This window comes from Siniperca chuatsi, linkage group LG12 (genome assembly GCF_020085105.1).
Source record: "Siniperca chuatsi isolate FFG_IHB_CAS linkage group LG12, ASM2008510v1, whole genome shotgun sequence".
NCBI lineage: Eukaryota > Metazoa > Chordata > Actinopteri > Centrarchiformes > Sinipercidae > Siniperca > Siniperca chuatsi.
This window is the reverse complement of record NC_058053.1, coordinates 717,597-733,691: the sequence shown is the minus strand read 5'-3', so window position 1 is coordinate 733,691 and position 16,095 is coordinate 717,597. Positions and strand designations below refer to the sequence as shown.

The window sequence follows — 16,095 nt, the reverse complement described above, 5'->3', positions numbered from 1 at the left end:
GTTTTTACAGTAAAAGTCTTGTTTCCGTGTGAAAATTTTGATTTAAATGCTCCTTACCTGAATGGGGTTGCCTTCTTGGTCATACTGGGCACCTATTTTAGACCCTGTTCTCACTCTGTGGAAAACAGACGTCGCCATCGCCATCGCCATCGCCATCGTCGTCGTCTTCTTCTTCTTCTTCTTCTTCTTCTTCTTCTTCTTCTTCTTTATTTTTTTTATTTATTTTTTTTTTCTTCTTCTTCGTCAAGTTTCATGGCGGTTATGGTGCATCACCGCCACCAACTGGAATAGAGTGTGGATCGGGACATTCGCTAATGAGCAAATAAAAAATAAACTGAGAAAAACCAATAATAAAAAAATAAATAAATAAAACTTAAATAAACACACCATAGTTATATTCTCTTTATCAAATTTGTTCTCCTAAGATAATGAAACAACAACAGATAACTCTCTAACTCTATAACTTCTTTGTGAAAGATCGCGTAAATCAAACCTCATCTTTATTTCTTTAAGGTTCAGTGTCAGTTCTCTTCTCTCAGCATCATATTTTGGACAGTAAATCATAGCATGGTCTACAGTTTCATCTTGATCACAGACTGTACATCTTCCTGTATCATGTTTCCCTATTTTACACAATGTACTGTCTAATCCTGTGTGACCAAAATGTAGCTTGAATATTATTGTTTCCTCCCCGTTTTCCTCATCACACCTACTTTTCTTTGAATGCTGTATAACCACCTTCCTGTTCTCTCTTCTTCCCACTGCTTTTGCCGCCTTTCTTTCAACTTATCCTTAACTGTGGTTTTCATTTCCGTTTTACTAAGGGGTACTGTAACGTCAGTGTGATTCATTTTTGTGGCTTCTTTTGCACACTTATCAGCTATTTCATTTCCTTTGATTCCTATATGTGCTGGTATCCATTCAAATGTCATATTTAGCCCCATCATTTGAATTCTATATAGTGTTTGTTGTATCTCTATTAAGACATCTGGTCTGTTTCCAGCTGATTAATGACGAGCTGGAATCAGAGCATATAACTGCTCCCAAAGGTCTCACATCTTCAACCCATCGCAGTGCTGACAGAATCACCAACATCTCCCCTGTACACACCGATACTCCATCACTGATTCTCCGCAATTAATAATATAAAGAGTTCGGTCTAGACCCGCTCTTTAGGAAAAGTGCAATGGGATAACTTCTGTTATGAATTGGCGCTATATAAATAAAATTGAATTGATTCGTTTGCCAATTTTAATGTTGAAATCTGGAATTATGAACGACATACCAATGTTGTTAGCTGTGTTCTTAAATATAAATTTGTATAAATTTGAACATAGCTGTGGTAGATACTTTCTATATACAGCGGTGTGGAAAAAGTGTTTGCCCTTTATTGTCCTTTATTTTCCGTGTAAAGAACATTGTCTTTGTTTTGTCTACTGAGAACTTATATCCCCACTTAAATCAGAATCAGAAATACTTTATTGATCCCCGAGGGGAAACTCTTTGTTACAGCTGCTCACTGCCACGTCACACAGGAGAAGAAGTACTAATAGAATAGAAATAGACATAATAATAAATAGGTCTGCAAGCAAATCAAAATATGATGCACTATAAACACCTAATCAAAATAAGTACAAGTGGGTATGAAGTATAAAGCTAAGTAAGTGTACAGTACAATGTAATAATATAAGTAATAGTAGTGCAATCATGTGTACTGTCAAGTTGAGTGTAGCAGATTTAACCAGCTTATTAGGTTATTAGAAATGACCATTCTTCTATTTTAACAATAGCCTCCTGTTTTTTCTTCACACTAAATTCCAAATTCCTACCTCTTTTCCATATTGCACCATCATCCGCAAAAGAGAGAATCCCATCCCATTCTCCAAATTCAGAAAAACATCATTTATCACAATAGAAAATAACACAGGACTCAATATACTCCCTTGAGGAGTTCCATTTTCAACAAAAACATTTCCTGAATAACACTTCCCTATTTTTATCTGAATCGATCTTCCATATAAAAAGTCTTTGCTCCACCAGGCCTTTAACCCCTAATTTACTTAGTTTCATTAATAATCCTTCCTTCCACATCAGATCATAAGCCTTCTCTATATCAAAAAAGATGGCCACTCTGCTTTCCCTATTAATCTGCGCTTTCCTTATTTCATGTTCGAAACAGAAAGCAGGGTCCATGGTATTCCTGCCTCTTCTGAATCCACTCTGATATTTTGATACAAAGCCTTTGCTTTCCATATAATACGTCAATCTTAGATTTATCATTCTCTCCATTGTTATGCATACATTGGAGGTTAAGGCAACAGGCCTATAACTCTCTGGGTTTGTGTGATCTTTTCCAGCTTCTTTCCAGACTTGTGGCATTTTCCCTTCTCCCAAACCTTATTATACAGTCCCAGTAGGATGTCCTTCGATGATTCACTGAGATGATTTATCATGGTGTAACATATCTGATCTTTCCCTGGTGTTGACATCTTGGTTTTCCTGAGAGCACGGTTCAGTGCTGCCTGTGTGAACGGTATATTTGTTAAATCATTGGTATCTTCATCTTTCTACAGTAGTTCCTTATTCTCAGCTGTTGTCTTTTCCCTTCCTCTTTGCCCTTCTTCACTATTATTATTAGAACTGTGAATTTTAACAAAACTTTGTGCCGACATCTCTGCTTTCTGCTCGTCTGTCACCGCTGTAGTTCCACTGTCCACTAAGACTGGACATCCATACTCTCTTTAACTTCCTCCAAAACTCCTTCTTTGCATTTTTAATTGTTTTCCTTACCTTAGCTTGCAACCTTTTATATTCAATAAGATTCTGAAAACTGTGAGTTCTTTTTACCATTTTAAAAGCTTTATTTCTTAATTTTATTACATTTTCACGTTCCTTTGTCCACCGTGGAATGATTTTCCTTTTATGCTTAGCTCCTTTCCTTTGAATCGTTTGCTTTGCTGCCCCTAGAATGGATTCACACACAGGAATATTTAATTCATAAACATCTTGATTAACATCAACTTTTTACATTTCTTTATCACTAATCTTCTTAAACTTTTCAATTAGCACTGCTGAAACCCATCGCTCTACTCCTCCAGTACCATTCTCTTCTGCACTCAGCCCTCCTTCAATTATTATGGGATAGCGGTCACTTCCTGCTGTTGTTTCTCTTACACTTTCCCATGTGCAAATACCCGCCACTGTTTCTGACACTGAAGTAAGATCTATAGCTGATTGTGAACCTTTCTAACATCAGTTCTGGCACCATTTCCATCATTGAAATATATTAAGGAAATAACTTTTCCTTCTAGAGTTACAGCTAATACCTCCAGTACTTCTAATGACAGCTCTTTGCAAGGATTGTAAAAATGTATTACTTTAACAGTACCATCTTTTGTCCAAACTTCCATTACTATCATTTCCCAATCTTTTACTTTCTTCACTACTCCATATTGCATTTCTTGTTTCACAAATACTATACAGCCTCCTCCATTTCCCTCCACTCTATCTCTGCGTACACTATTATATCCTTTTATTACAAACTCTAATGCTGGCTTAAGCCATGTTTCTTGAATACATATTATTTCCGGTTTCTTTCTGAGACCTTTAACAAATCCTTTAAATTCCTGACCATTTGCTATTAAACTCCTGCCGTTCCATTGAAGAATAATCATTAGGTTCTTTCTCCCAACACCCCCAGTTTCCCTTCTGCCTCAAGTCTTTTGTTGATCTGTTCCCAGGACAGATCTTTCATGGCCAAGAATTTTTCAGCTCCCTTCACAATTATTTGGATTTTCTCTGTTTTGTGTTTAACTTGATCTGCACAGTTGATTACATGAGCAATGAACACAACCAGCTTATCTGCTCTCAGTTCAGTAGTTCGCCCTCTTCGACCTCCTCCTGGTCTTGAGTTTTGACTGCTTTTGTCTGTTTCTTCCATTCCCTTTTGTCTTTGCACCGTCTTCACTACTTCAGCATAACTTGTGTTGTTACTGTTTTTACTTGTTGAATTTTCCTGACTTCACAACCCCCAAATGCCACACTCTGTTGGCCACCACAGTTACAACATTTAGCCTGTACATTATCTCCACATTCCCTAAATCTGTGATCTCCGCTTGTGGCACACCTTTGCTTCCCTTTGCACACCATCGCCATATGCCATAAGCGGCATAACTCTGGCATTTGTAACACCGAAGCGGAAGAGGAACATGAGCCCTGACTGGGAAACTCATCCAGCCTATCTTTATTTCACCCGGAGGTACCAGGTCCTGGAGCTCTACAAGCACTGACAAACCTTCTCCTCTCTCACCGCTGATTGTCTTTAACAGCCTCTCTAGTCTCCTCACCTCGCCTCCATGAAGACTTTGTTTGAGTTTCTCCAGATCTTCATCAGTGGGAATGCCTGTTATCACTCCCCAGTTAACTTTAATCTCCCCCAGAACCCTTCTTTCACACAATGTTCTTTTGCAAATACTTTCAACCTGCAAAGCTTTATTTCTCTGTTCTTCATCTCTACATTTTATCAGCAGGTTCCTGTCTCGAACAATCTGCTTCTCCTAACTTCTTTTTCAGCTCCCTAGATAACGCTATTGGGCTTATATTCACCTGCTCATCTTCCCTCCTGAATTTAAGTATTATTTTAAATTCCTCTCTCTCCACCTTCCTGCGAACAACCCGGTTACCTTCATCAGAACTGTTCTCCTCTCAGCTTCTGTTACTGCTCTGGCTGGCAGACGCCCTGACCTCCTCTTGTCTCATCTTTGCTTTACCTCTCCCTCTACAAACCGGAGTCCAGTCATCAAACTCCATGTCATCTTTGTCATTTTCTACCTGTGTTGCCATCCCAATCCAGTCACAAACCAAACTTCTTCTTCTTCTTCTTCTTCTGCTTCTTCTTCTGATGTTTTATGGCGGTTAGTAAACAGCTTTTGGTGCATTACCGCCACCTTCTGAAATGGAGTGTGGATCAGAATGGTCTTATGTCTACCCTGTATTCTTCTGTCTGTCTTCCAAAAAACAAAATATTGCCCTGTACCCCACATGCACTGAGTTCAATTGAAGTAACTCCTTTATTCCGAACTTGATGCGATCTCTTCCCAGTTTGTTTTTTAGTATCTGTCTTTCCTGCATGTACCTAGGACAATTGATAATTACATGTTCTACAGTTTCCTGTATGTTACAGTACAATGTTACAGTTCTTTTGGATACTATAGTAATGCCTACCTTTAGTTTCCTTGTTCCAAATTTTCTACTTTGATTATGCTTTTGACTTCAGCCTTACTATAATTTACTGTCATATTTACTTTATCTTTCTTAGTTGCATCTTTTGCATATTTGTCTGCCAGTTCATTTCCCTCTACCCCTATATGTGCTGGAATCCAGTGGATTTCACTATTATTCCTGCTTTAGTAATTCTGAAGATAGTTTGAGCTATTTCCAGCATCTTGTCCTGTCTTGCTTCTGACTGTAAACTCTTGAACCTGGTTAACGCACTACTAGAATCTGAACCTGTTAACACTTTGCCTGGTTTGCTGCTTTCTGTCCACTGAAGGGCTAAAAGAATAGCCAACATTTCCCCTGAAAATACTGAAAGGTTGTTACTAACTCTTTTATTTGACATAACATTTAAATCTGGGATTATGAATGCAACTCCTACTCTATAATCATCTACTTTTGAGGCATCAGTGTATATTTTAATATACTCCGAATAATTTCCCTTTAGATATCTGCTAACTTGGTTCTTATCTATATTTCTCTCTTTCTTCCATTCTAAAGGTGCAGGTCCACCACTATCTCTCCTAATACCCAAGGTGGGACAGCAGAGAACGGTACCGTGGGGCTTAACATTATATCCCCTATCCCTTTTCCATTAGTTGTATTTCCTATCGTCCAGCCGAAACTCTTGATCTGTCGTTTTTCCTTCTCTGGGCATGGCTTCCCTGCCATGATGAATTGAAGTGTTGATGATAACAGGCAAATATTCATTGTTATTCACGGATAATTTTGAATGCGACATCACACAAAAGGATGCATTATAACATGTACTATCTTATCTGGCATTTATAACCATAGTCCATAGTGTTTCTCCAACGTCACTAGGAGCACAAACATGTAGCTAGACAACACAACGTGCTCGCACACTTTCAGCCAGCAGAGGGAGCACTAAACAAAAATCAGCTATAAAAGTGAATAAGAAATAAATAAAGGTAAACATCATAAATTTTTTGACAAAATAAAGTTAAAGAAATATATCATAAGATTATACACAGATATCATCCTTGCATTATTATGCAAATTTAAAGTTAACAGCTCCTCAGACTGCTCAGTTTCAGTAACATGTGGTCCACTTACTCTTGAAATGTCCCTACACTGCCCACTTCTGAAGATATCTCTTATCCTCACTGCCTTCTCCAAACTGACAGGAATCAGTCTTGCTTTTGGACTGGAATACTGGAAACTCTTTAGTAGATGATTTCATCATACTTCTGTGCCTTCTTGGAAAGGTCCACATTCATAAGTCTAGAATAACTCCAAGCAAAATAGCAAACTGTTGTGATAGACTATTTATTTATTTAGTTTTTAATTATTTAAGAACACGTATTCTAGTAGAAAGCCACCCGAAACATCCCAATAGATTAGATAAAATTGTATGCAGAGGTATTCCCGCACATATACATCCTTGTTGTCATTTTTTGTATTTTTAATTGTTTCAAGAAAGAGAAAGAAGAAAAAAAGAGATATTTTGCGACAGTACTGCTCACATTGCGGCCACTAATTTACGACAACGGCCCCATTCACGGCACACGTGTAAACAGTCGTCCACTCCGGTGGTGTTCACGCCAGCATGGCTAAAGTTTCTAAGAAGAAAGCGAGTAAAAAGAATCTAAGGAAGAGTCCCGAAGTGACAGATGAGAGCGCAGCGGTGAGGCCAGACGTGGGCTACGATGAGGAGGAGGATTTAAATGAAGCAGATGAAAATATCACAAGTGAGGAGGAAGAGGACGGCGGCGAGGATGAACGAAAACGCCAAAAGCTGCTGGAAGCCATCAGCGCTCTCGATGGTAAGAGGAAGAAAAAGCTGGAAGAGAGATCCGAGGCGGCCGTCCAGATGTCTGAGTTTACTGTCAACGCGGAGGGGGAGGGCGACAAAATCGATCTGTCGGACCTCATCGCGACCATGGAAAAAAACCCCGCTTTCCCAACCAAGACCAAGAAGCAGCTGAAGAACCTGCAGCAGAGTAAAAAGACCATCGAGTGCCCTCTCAGCAAGCAGGAGAGTGAGAGGATCCAGAGAGATGTGGCTTTTCAGAAGGCAGCCACAGAGGTGACCCGGTGGAAAGATATCATCAAACAGAACCAGAGGGCCGAGCAGCTGGTCTTCCCCCTGAACCAGGAAACCTCTGGCCCTAAACCCATGGAGAGGGTGGTGACCAGGTGGACGGCGCAAACCCCGCTTGAGCAGGAGATCTTTGCCCTCCTGTCTACTAACAAGCAGCCCATCAATGACCCCATCCTGACCCCTGCTGAGGAGGCTTCTATGAGGGCGATGAGCCTGGAGGAGGCCAAGATCCGCCGAGCAGAGCTGCAGAAAGCACGGGCTCTGCAGTCCTACTACGAGGCCAAGGCCCGGAGAGAGAGGAAGATCAAGAGCAAGAAATACCACAAAGTGCACAACAAGGCCAAGCGTAAAGAGTTCCTGAAGCAGTTCGATGAAATGGTGAAGACAGACCCGGCTGCTGCCTTAAAGGAGTTGAATAAGATGGAGCTGGCCAGGATGCAGGAGAGGATGTCGCTGAAGCACCAGAACAGCGGCAAGTGGGCCAAGTCAAAGGCAATCATGGCCAAATATGATGAGGGAGCTCGCAAAGCCATGCAGCAGCAGCTGGAGGTGAACAAAGAGCTGACCCAGAAGCTGGTGACCTCACTGAATAATGAGGAAGAGGAGGAGGAGGAGGAAGCAGGCAATGCAGAGGTGCTACCTGATTTTGTAAATGATGCAGAGCAAGGACTGGATTCTTCAAATCCCTGGATGAGAGGCAAGCTCTCTGAAGATCCCACAGAGAAAGAGATAAGTGACACTGTGGATCTTACAGCAGAGCGGCCTGGAGCGGTGGGAAATACAGTTGAAGAAGAGGAGGAGGAGGAGGTTGAAGAAACAGAAGAGGAAGTGCTCCTCAGAGAGTTTGACAGCAGGAGGAAACTGCGTCAGACTCAGGAGGCTGTCACAGTGCCTGTAATGTCTGTGGATGATGATGAGGAGGAGGAGATGGTGGAGGGGAATAAAACTGCAACAGAGGACCCAGATGCTTCAGACAAAGAGGAAGAGGAGCGCTCAGAGTTCACAAGCCTTTTCCGAGGAATAGCAGATGGCCGTTGGGAGGCTGAAGCCAAGAAGGCTGAGGCAACAGCAGACGCAAGCCACATGGACACTTCAGCTCAGCTGGAGGAAGGGCTGATGAGGATCAGGACTCTGGAAGACATGGAGCTCCTCAGCCAGGAGAAGTCAGCAACTGATAAAGCACCTTTGCAGCCCCCAGCCACAGAAAACCTGCCATCTGCAACTCAAAAGTCAGGCAAAAACAGAAAAAGGAAGAGACAGATTGAGCTGAAAGAAGTTCTCACCAAAGAGACAAAAGTCATCCAAGTCCCACTCGCTCCAATCATCGAGGTCACTGAGGACTGCGATGAAAAGGTGGACCAGAGGGGGCTCATTAAAGAGGCGTTTGCCGGGGACGACGTCATCTCAGACTTCCTTAAGGACAAGAGGAAGCAGGAGGACACAGGGAAGCCTAAGGTGGTGGACCTGACACTACCTGGGTGGGGCGAGTGGGGAGGTGTGGGCCTCAAGCAGTCCCGCAACAAACGCAGGAGATTCAGGATCAAGACAGCACCGCCTCCACCCAGGAAAGATCAACATCTGCCCAGCGTCATCATATCGGAGAAGAGAAACAGCTCCATCAGCCCCCACCAGGTGAACTCGCTGCCCTTTCCCTTCGAGAACCACGTGCAGTTTGAGAGCACCATCCGCTCTCCACTGGGCCGCACCTGGATCACCGAGCGGACTGTTAAAAAGATCAGCAAGCCCAAGGTAGTCACCCAGCTGGGAGCCATCATCGAGCCCATGACTCGGGAGGAGCTGATGAAGGACAAGAAGCAGGTGTCTGCTGGGAATAAAGATAGTGTGGACTTTTCCATGAGGAAAAGAAAACATTAGCAACAACTATTACTGAAATGCTCACTGGTTAAAAGTAAATAAAAAGAAAAACTAAACTACCCTAACAGGTTGTTACTAATTCTCCACTACTTAGCTACTTTGTGTACATTCAGTTCTGGGTGGGTCTGTATGGGATGATCAATCCATGTTGTGAGAATATTTCATCATTTAGAGAGCTGAAATTATGTGTTTGACAAATACTCATCTTTTTTTTCTGGAGCTTTTCAAATAGTATATTTGATAAAAAATGTTGTTAAATCAAATATAGATAGTCAACTAAGTAGTTAAGAATATTTGAAATAAATTCCACCTTTGGAGTTAAAGATATGGTTACAAGCTTGTGAGTTGAATTATTAACAGCTATTCCTTATATGCCCAATAGTAAGTTGCATTACACTGTGTAGCTGTGTTAATAGTTATTGTGTGCCTTACACATACCACATTCATCCTGCCTGTTGCTGACATATGCTGTATTACATAGTCTTGGCTCAAAGTGGTGCAGTGCATTTAACTGCTCCCCAGCACACATGCACCTACAGAGCAAGAAAAATCTGAAATGAAAAGTGGAATTTTGTCAAGTTTCTGCCTCAAATGCAAAGTTCTTATGTAGTTCTAAGGTTTAGAACAAGTGAGATTTTCAACCCCACAAACCCTGTGCTAGTTCCTAGTGGATCATCTAAAATGCCCCATTAAATAAAAGGTCTACTAAAACTAAGGTATTGGCACTAACATTTCAAACGATAACCCAACTGTATTACAAGGTATAGAGCTGAAACGATAAGTCGATTAATCGATCAAATGAAAATTAATTGTCAAATTAGTCATTTATCAAGCAACATTCCCTGGTTTCAGTTTCCCAACTGTAAGATTTTCTGCTTTTTTATTATGTAATAGTAAAATTCGTATCTTTTGGTTTTGAACAAAACAAGACCTCATGTTTGGCTTTAGGAAATTGTGATTGGTATTTTTCCTCTATTTTCTGTCATTTTATAGACCAAACAATTAGTCAGTTAACTGAGAAAATAATTAATCAGTGATTATTTTATTGAAAATAAAGGATCTAATATTGCAGTTCAGGATTATAAAAATCCTTAGTTGCAGCCCCAATAATGTATACTGTTGTGTTGGGAAATATCAGCATCATTTTCTATTCTGTCGCCCAACTACTGCATTCACATTGCTGTTTAAGGCTTTTGCAGTTACACACACAGTGGTATGTGCATTCACTTTACATCTAATATTTTCCTGCTGTCAATCAAAGCCAAACATTTGCTCTAGCATCCTGGTATTTGAGACTTTTTTTTTTACATCATGTTGAATAAAAATGTCATTGAAACCTATTTGAGTGTAGCCTGGTCACACTTTATTCAGCACCAATGAGCGTATAAGTTTCTGCTGCTGTGCCTGAGAGATGGAGAGGGTCGCAGTTATGAGTTGTACAGCATCCAACAACAGCATTTTACAAGTTTGTGCTTGACTTCCTTCCCCTCTCTTTCTTTGTTGATTTTCAATACATTTGTAAGGCCATGCAGCATTTCAGTTGGGTTAAACCTTCACACATGGGTGAGAGTGCATGCTTTGGCACCTGACATCTCTGTATTCCACATGATAGACACTCCATTAAAATGGGGGATCCTGTAATAGACTATGCATCAGTTCAGGTTATGGTTGTCAGCTTGAGTGCCCGAGAGGCAGTGAAGAATTCCATTAGAAACCTTAAAGTTACTAAATCAGTCATTCTCCACCTTTCTCTCGATTGAACCACCTCTTTGGGGCAATTACTACAGCTTCATACAGCCTTCAACAATGAAAAGAGACCTAGTCCTTGGACTTAGTCCTGCCCACTGGACTGCAACGAGATCAGACAGTGATTCTCACTCAAATATTTGAAGGCTGCTGTGGCTGTAAATCAGAGAGCTAGGGGTGTGAATGGCATACAACCCTCATGATGGAACATGTTTTTCTCCATAATGCCCATTTGTGAGATCTGTTTAAATATTTGTTCTAGGATGAAGGAGCATTTATGCCAACCTTATTGGTTGGCTGCAAAGCATTGAATATGCAATACTGGCTTATTTTCTGCCCCCTGATTGGTTTTTGCAGTGTGTTAATGAGATGTGACCGAAGAAAAGATTTATCTTACTGTATTTATCATCATGCAGAGTAATTCCAGACTGATTGAAGTACAGTTGAGTGGAGTTAAATACCCATAACAGTGGCTTTCTCTTACACACAGCAGTAGATGTTCAACGCTGCAGTTTTATTTGCCATTGCTGCTTCACTACAGTCCAATTACGTTGGAGGTCTGTGCATGAAACAATCTGATAGAGGACTCTTTCCCATTTCCCCTGTAACCCAAGGCCCAACTCCATTCCCACCCTGACAGGTGTAAGATTAACTTAGTTAGGTGCAGAGCCACTCATGCGCACCAAATTAAATTAATGGAACAAATTTCCCTCCTAATTAAGATGAAAATACGTGTCAGTTGTAACCTTGCTGAGCACTAATTATGTACAAATGATTTATCATCTGTTTCGTCCTGAATAGCAATGGGCTCACCTCTCCGATAGCCCTGGCTGGCTGTTAAGAGATGGCCCCTGATTAACAGTGACAGGTTGTGCTGCGGAGAAGCAGCACATTGCCAGCCAGCCAATCGGAGCTGGCCAGAGCTCAGACTCTCCTCCCTTCCATTAACCTACATTGAGTGTGCAGCTGAGCATCACTTTGCCTCAGCTCTCCTTCTTGTTTCGCTCCTCGGAATGAAAATAAAGTACATTCAGAGAGGAAGGGTTGGGGGAGATAGTGTGACTGATACAAGCTAATGGAGCAGGGGGGATGAGAGTGGTAAAACCTGAACCAGGGATAAATCCCACTGCATGTGCCATGTGTATTGAGACTGGATTAGCGCGTGACTGTATGATCCAACTAACAGAGGGAGATGAAGCATCAACAGGCTCTCCACCTCAAAAAACAATAACACAGAATACAGTCAAGCTCATACATCAACATGTTACGCCCGGCGGGGAATAATTGCTTCAAAGTGTCCTAGAACAAAAATAAAGCTTGTATCACCCTGGTACCAGCCTGAAGCCAGCAGGTGGCGCAATAGGTCAAGCTTGCGAAAACCCACTGTATAAATTCCTGTGGGCTAAAATATCAAAATGAACAGGGCTTCATTATACAATTACATCCTAACTGGGATATTCTATCTTATGTCCTCCTGCCTTGCAAGTACAGATATATTTCAATGGGCAGTAGCTCTGATTAGCATTAGAATCAGAGTCCCTTGTGATGCTAAGGGACACACCGGCCAATCTGTAATCATTGTTCTGCAGGCTTTCTCACAGGGGATATAGCCCGCTTTGTCATTATCATTCAATATGCCACACACGCTGGCATAGCTTCTGTGGTGCTGCCAGCAATAGGGCATTTGCATTTCCTCCTCATAGTCCCAAGAATTTGCACAGACAATGGTGCACCACAAATGACTCCTCTCTGTTTCCACTGCCTGAAGATGAGAGATGCCTTTCTTCCCTGACTGCTGCTGAAGACAGAGAAAAACTCTCTCATTCTATGTCTCATTTCCTCCTTGTGTTATTCTTCTCCTGCAATTGTCTATGTGTGTGTCCTCAAAATGTCATTTTGTACAGGTGTCAGCTCCAGCCATAAGGGATCATTTGACTTTCTATTGTGATTTGGGGTTATTTAGTCGACACCTACCGTTGCCACAATTTGCTTATTGGATGTTTCATTGTTGTAGTAAATGTCAGTAAGCCTGCACAGGGGAGGTACCTGTGTTCTCCAGCTCATTTCTTTTTTCTGTTTTTAGCCAAGGTTGTCTGTCCAAACCTGGCTATTCCCCTGCTGCTGGAGACATGGCACAGCTGCGGTTAATGCAGATTCACAGCATGTCAAGCACACACACAGACAGAGAGAATGTCAAACACTCATTGAAAGAGGGATCTCCCCATTTCTGCTTCGTGCCCTGTGGGTGTAGGTTGTTGTAATGTGAACAGTTGAAATAACATTCTCCGCTGACACAAATGTATGAAGGGATAGGAAATAAGTCTTTATTTGGATTTTGATGTATTTCCCCAGACAAAAAACAAAGGATTTCACTTTTGTATGTATTTATGACCCTGACTCTAATCTTTCTCAGCTCTTGTCGTAGATAAATTCACATTCTTATGGATAAAGATGCATTTCAAAAGATTTAATTTTCTGCCACATAATGCAGAGTGCTTAGGTCATCCCAAACATGTGGCACATTCACTGGAACACAAGAGCAGCAGCCATTTTCTTTTGTTGCTCCCACACCCTTTTCCCAATTTCCTCCTCTGCCTACAGGGAGAGAATCGGCAGCCGAGGTTTGAGAGGCTTGGCAAACAGCATCTCCCACATCATGGCTATCTGGGGATTGGCAGATGAGGCAGGGAGGGAGGGGGTTAGAGGTTAATTATAGACAACAGAGAGGTCACAGGACCTATTATTTTGGAGCTGAGACCTGCAACGGTCCAATGGGGATGACATTTACGATGAGGGCCCAGCCCCACCTCTCCATCACTATCCACACCCACAACCCACCATGCACACGCCATCACTCACATTTATACTGAAGGAGCCGACAGTGGGACTCAGTGTTCTGATAATGAAAAGGCCCTTAGCGTTTGGCACAGGCAGGATGATGAATTGAATCCCTGGCTGTTCTCTGGCTGCGTCAGGAGGCCTCCAAGTAGCCCTTGACAACTAATTGAAAGCCCCCATGCCCTTCTCTTACCTACCAGACTTCCTTTATCACTCTAATTATTGGGGTTAAGTGAGTCTCCCATGGGACTGTGAGTAGTATGGTGTGTAGAACCTGCCAAGTCATCTTATCAGTTAAAATATAAATGAATCACTGTAGCAGGGTAGTGAGTTGTAGCCATGTTCAGACCATTCTCCCTGGCCCTGAAGGTTTGCAGTTACAGTTTTTGTACCAAATAAAAATGGCTTTTTAAGATATGACAGCATAAACAGCTGTGGAAAATGTTGAAAAAAAGCATAGGGTTGGCAATACTCTATATTGGTATAAGTATTTTGTGTCTATCCAAAGCCTGATATATATTATTTCTCTTTGCAATAGAGCTCCATTGTTTTCCAAAAACTATTAAAACACATCAATGAGCCACACTGTTGCACTGGGTGACATGTTCCTTCATCACCATGAACACACACACTGTAGTTTATTCTGACTCAATCCACATGCACCATCCTGCTGCCCTAGATACTACAGCACCAAATGTGGATTAATGAAAATAGTCTCCAACAAATGCACTCTTTCCTCCTGTTTGAGTAACCCTTTGCTAAAAACCATAGTGAGCAGCTCTTTGAGGAAATGACTGAGCCTTTTTAAAAGATGAAACAATATATTTGTAAGATGTTTAGAAAGTAGGAACCAATGGTCTTGGGCTTGAGTACCACAGACAGGGTAAGGAAGTTAGAAAGTATTGAGAGATAGACTAATGTATTGGTGGTTTAGGTATTTTCATGGGATTTGTTTACTATAAAGAAAATATAGAATAATACCAGCCTTATCCTTTAAATCTTAATTATGATCCTTATAATGGATCCTCTCTTTTTTATAAATTTAATGCCGTTTGGTTTATCTTTTTTGTGAATATATCCTCCTTCTTGTATTCTTTTTTAGTAATTTTCTGTGGCAAATGCATAACAGTTGGTATAGTACAGTAAATACATTTTACATTTAAATTATTCATTTTACCTGGTTGATTCTATTTTCTATCAAGGTTATCCCCTTACAGGTGCCAGGTATGTAACATTTGATCTGATTGTCTTTAATTTTGATTCAATCTATTTAGTTTTTTGCCTAATAACAACTTTTGTCTAAAGTAGGCTCAGCCTTAAAAAACCCAACATGTTTAATATGAGCATCCATTTGTAACATATTAACTCCTCTTCATGTCAATATAACCTCCTCAAAAATCTAGAAATTTTACTGAGGACATGACCTTGGTGTCCTCAGTGGTAGCTGCAGCCCTCACTCAAACACAGTAAAAAAGACCAATGACAAGAGTAGGAGTTAGGAGACAGAAACAATGTAGTGCACAGTCCAGTTTTATGTTCAAGTTCAAGGTCTTTTATTATTATGTACATTAATTACAGTGAAGCAGTTGTTGGCAATGAAATTCTTAGATCTCAGTCTCCCTCCAAATCTGTAGCATGAATACTACAGTTAACCGTGGCAAAGTTAACTCTGAGCTATGGTAGAATGAGAGAGCATGGATAGTCTGTTTATGTTCAAACTATTGTGTAGCCAGATATAATCCCTGAAACCCCATCATGAGCAGCAGGCCTCAGTATGCTGAATACAAAATGGAGTGTAAATGGGATTGAGGATTAAGAGTGATCCAGTCCGCACTGTGACTTTCTCACCTTTGCATCACTGTAAGCCTATTAGACAACAAAAGCAAGTCAAATATGTTGTGGAAAAAAACAGTGTGTGTGTGTGTGTGTGTGTGTGTGAGTAAGGATTGACTAGGCTACAGCATACAGATGTTTCCTTACTCTGGCTGAAACGCTACACTAGCCTTTTGAGTAGTTTTATCAGTTTTACAAATATTATAAAAAGTCACAAATTGCATGGTTAGTTTAACGGCTAGAAAAAAAACATATAATGCTTTCCAAAATACTACCGTAAACATAATATTTCCACTATCTTTCACCTATTTCCAGGTTAATTTAATGATATGGTATGGTATGGTAAATTTAAAAATGAACATTTTAATATATGAACCTTATTTATAATATATCATCCAGCTGTTAGTGTCGTCTGCATTTATGGGAATTCTTTTTTGGATTAATCCCCATATACTGTATAAAAC

The 16,095-nt window shown here is 40.9% G+C and overlaps 2 protein-coding genes across 3 annotated transcripts in view; one reads left to right on the top strand and one right to left on the bottom strand.

Annotated features, from left to right (window-relative positions):
• The window catches only part of ccdc93 (coiled-coil domain containing 93), a 35,379-nt gene extending 35,163 nt beyond the window's left edge, over positions 1-216 (bottom strand). For both annotated transcript variants that reach the window (XM_044215708.1, XM_044215709.1), the window contains exon 1: positions 58-216. In XM_044215708.1, the coding sequence (XP_044071643.1) occupies positions 58-156 (99 nt within the window). In that variant the 5' untranslated portion in view covers positions 157-216. The remainder of the gene's footprint in view (positions 1-57) is intronic.
• A 6,556-nt stretch (positions 217-6,772) lies between these two features.
• On the top strand, positions 6,773-10,554 carry si:dkey-251i10.3 (uncharacterized protein LOC553498 homolog). Its single transcript, XM_044217314.1, has one exon. The coding sequence runs from the start codon at positions 6,845-6,847 to the stop codon at positions 9,212-9,214; it is 2,370 nt and encodes a 789-aa protein (XP_044073249.1). The 5' UTR covers positions 6,773-6,844; the 3' UTR covers positions 9,215-10,554.
• Positions 10,555-16,095: the final 5,541 nt, after the last annotated feature.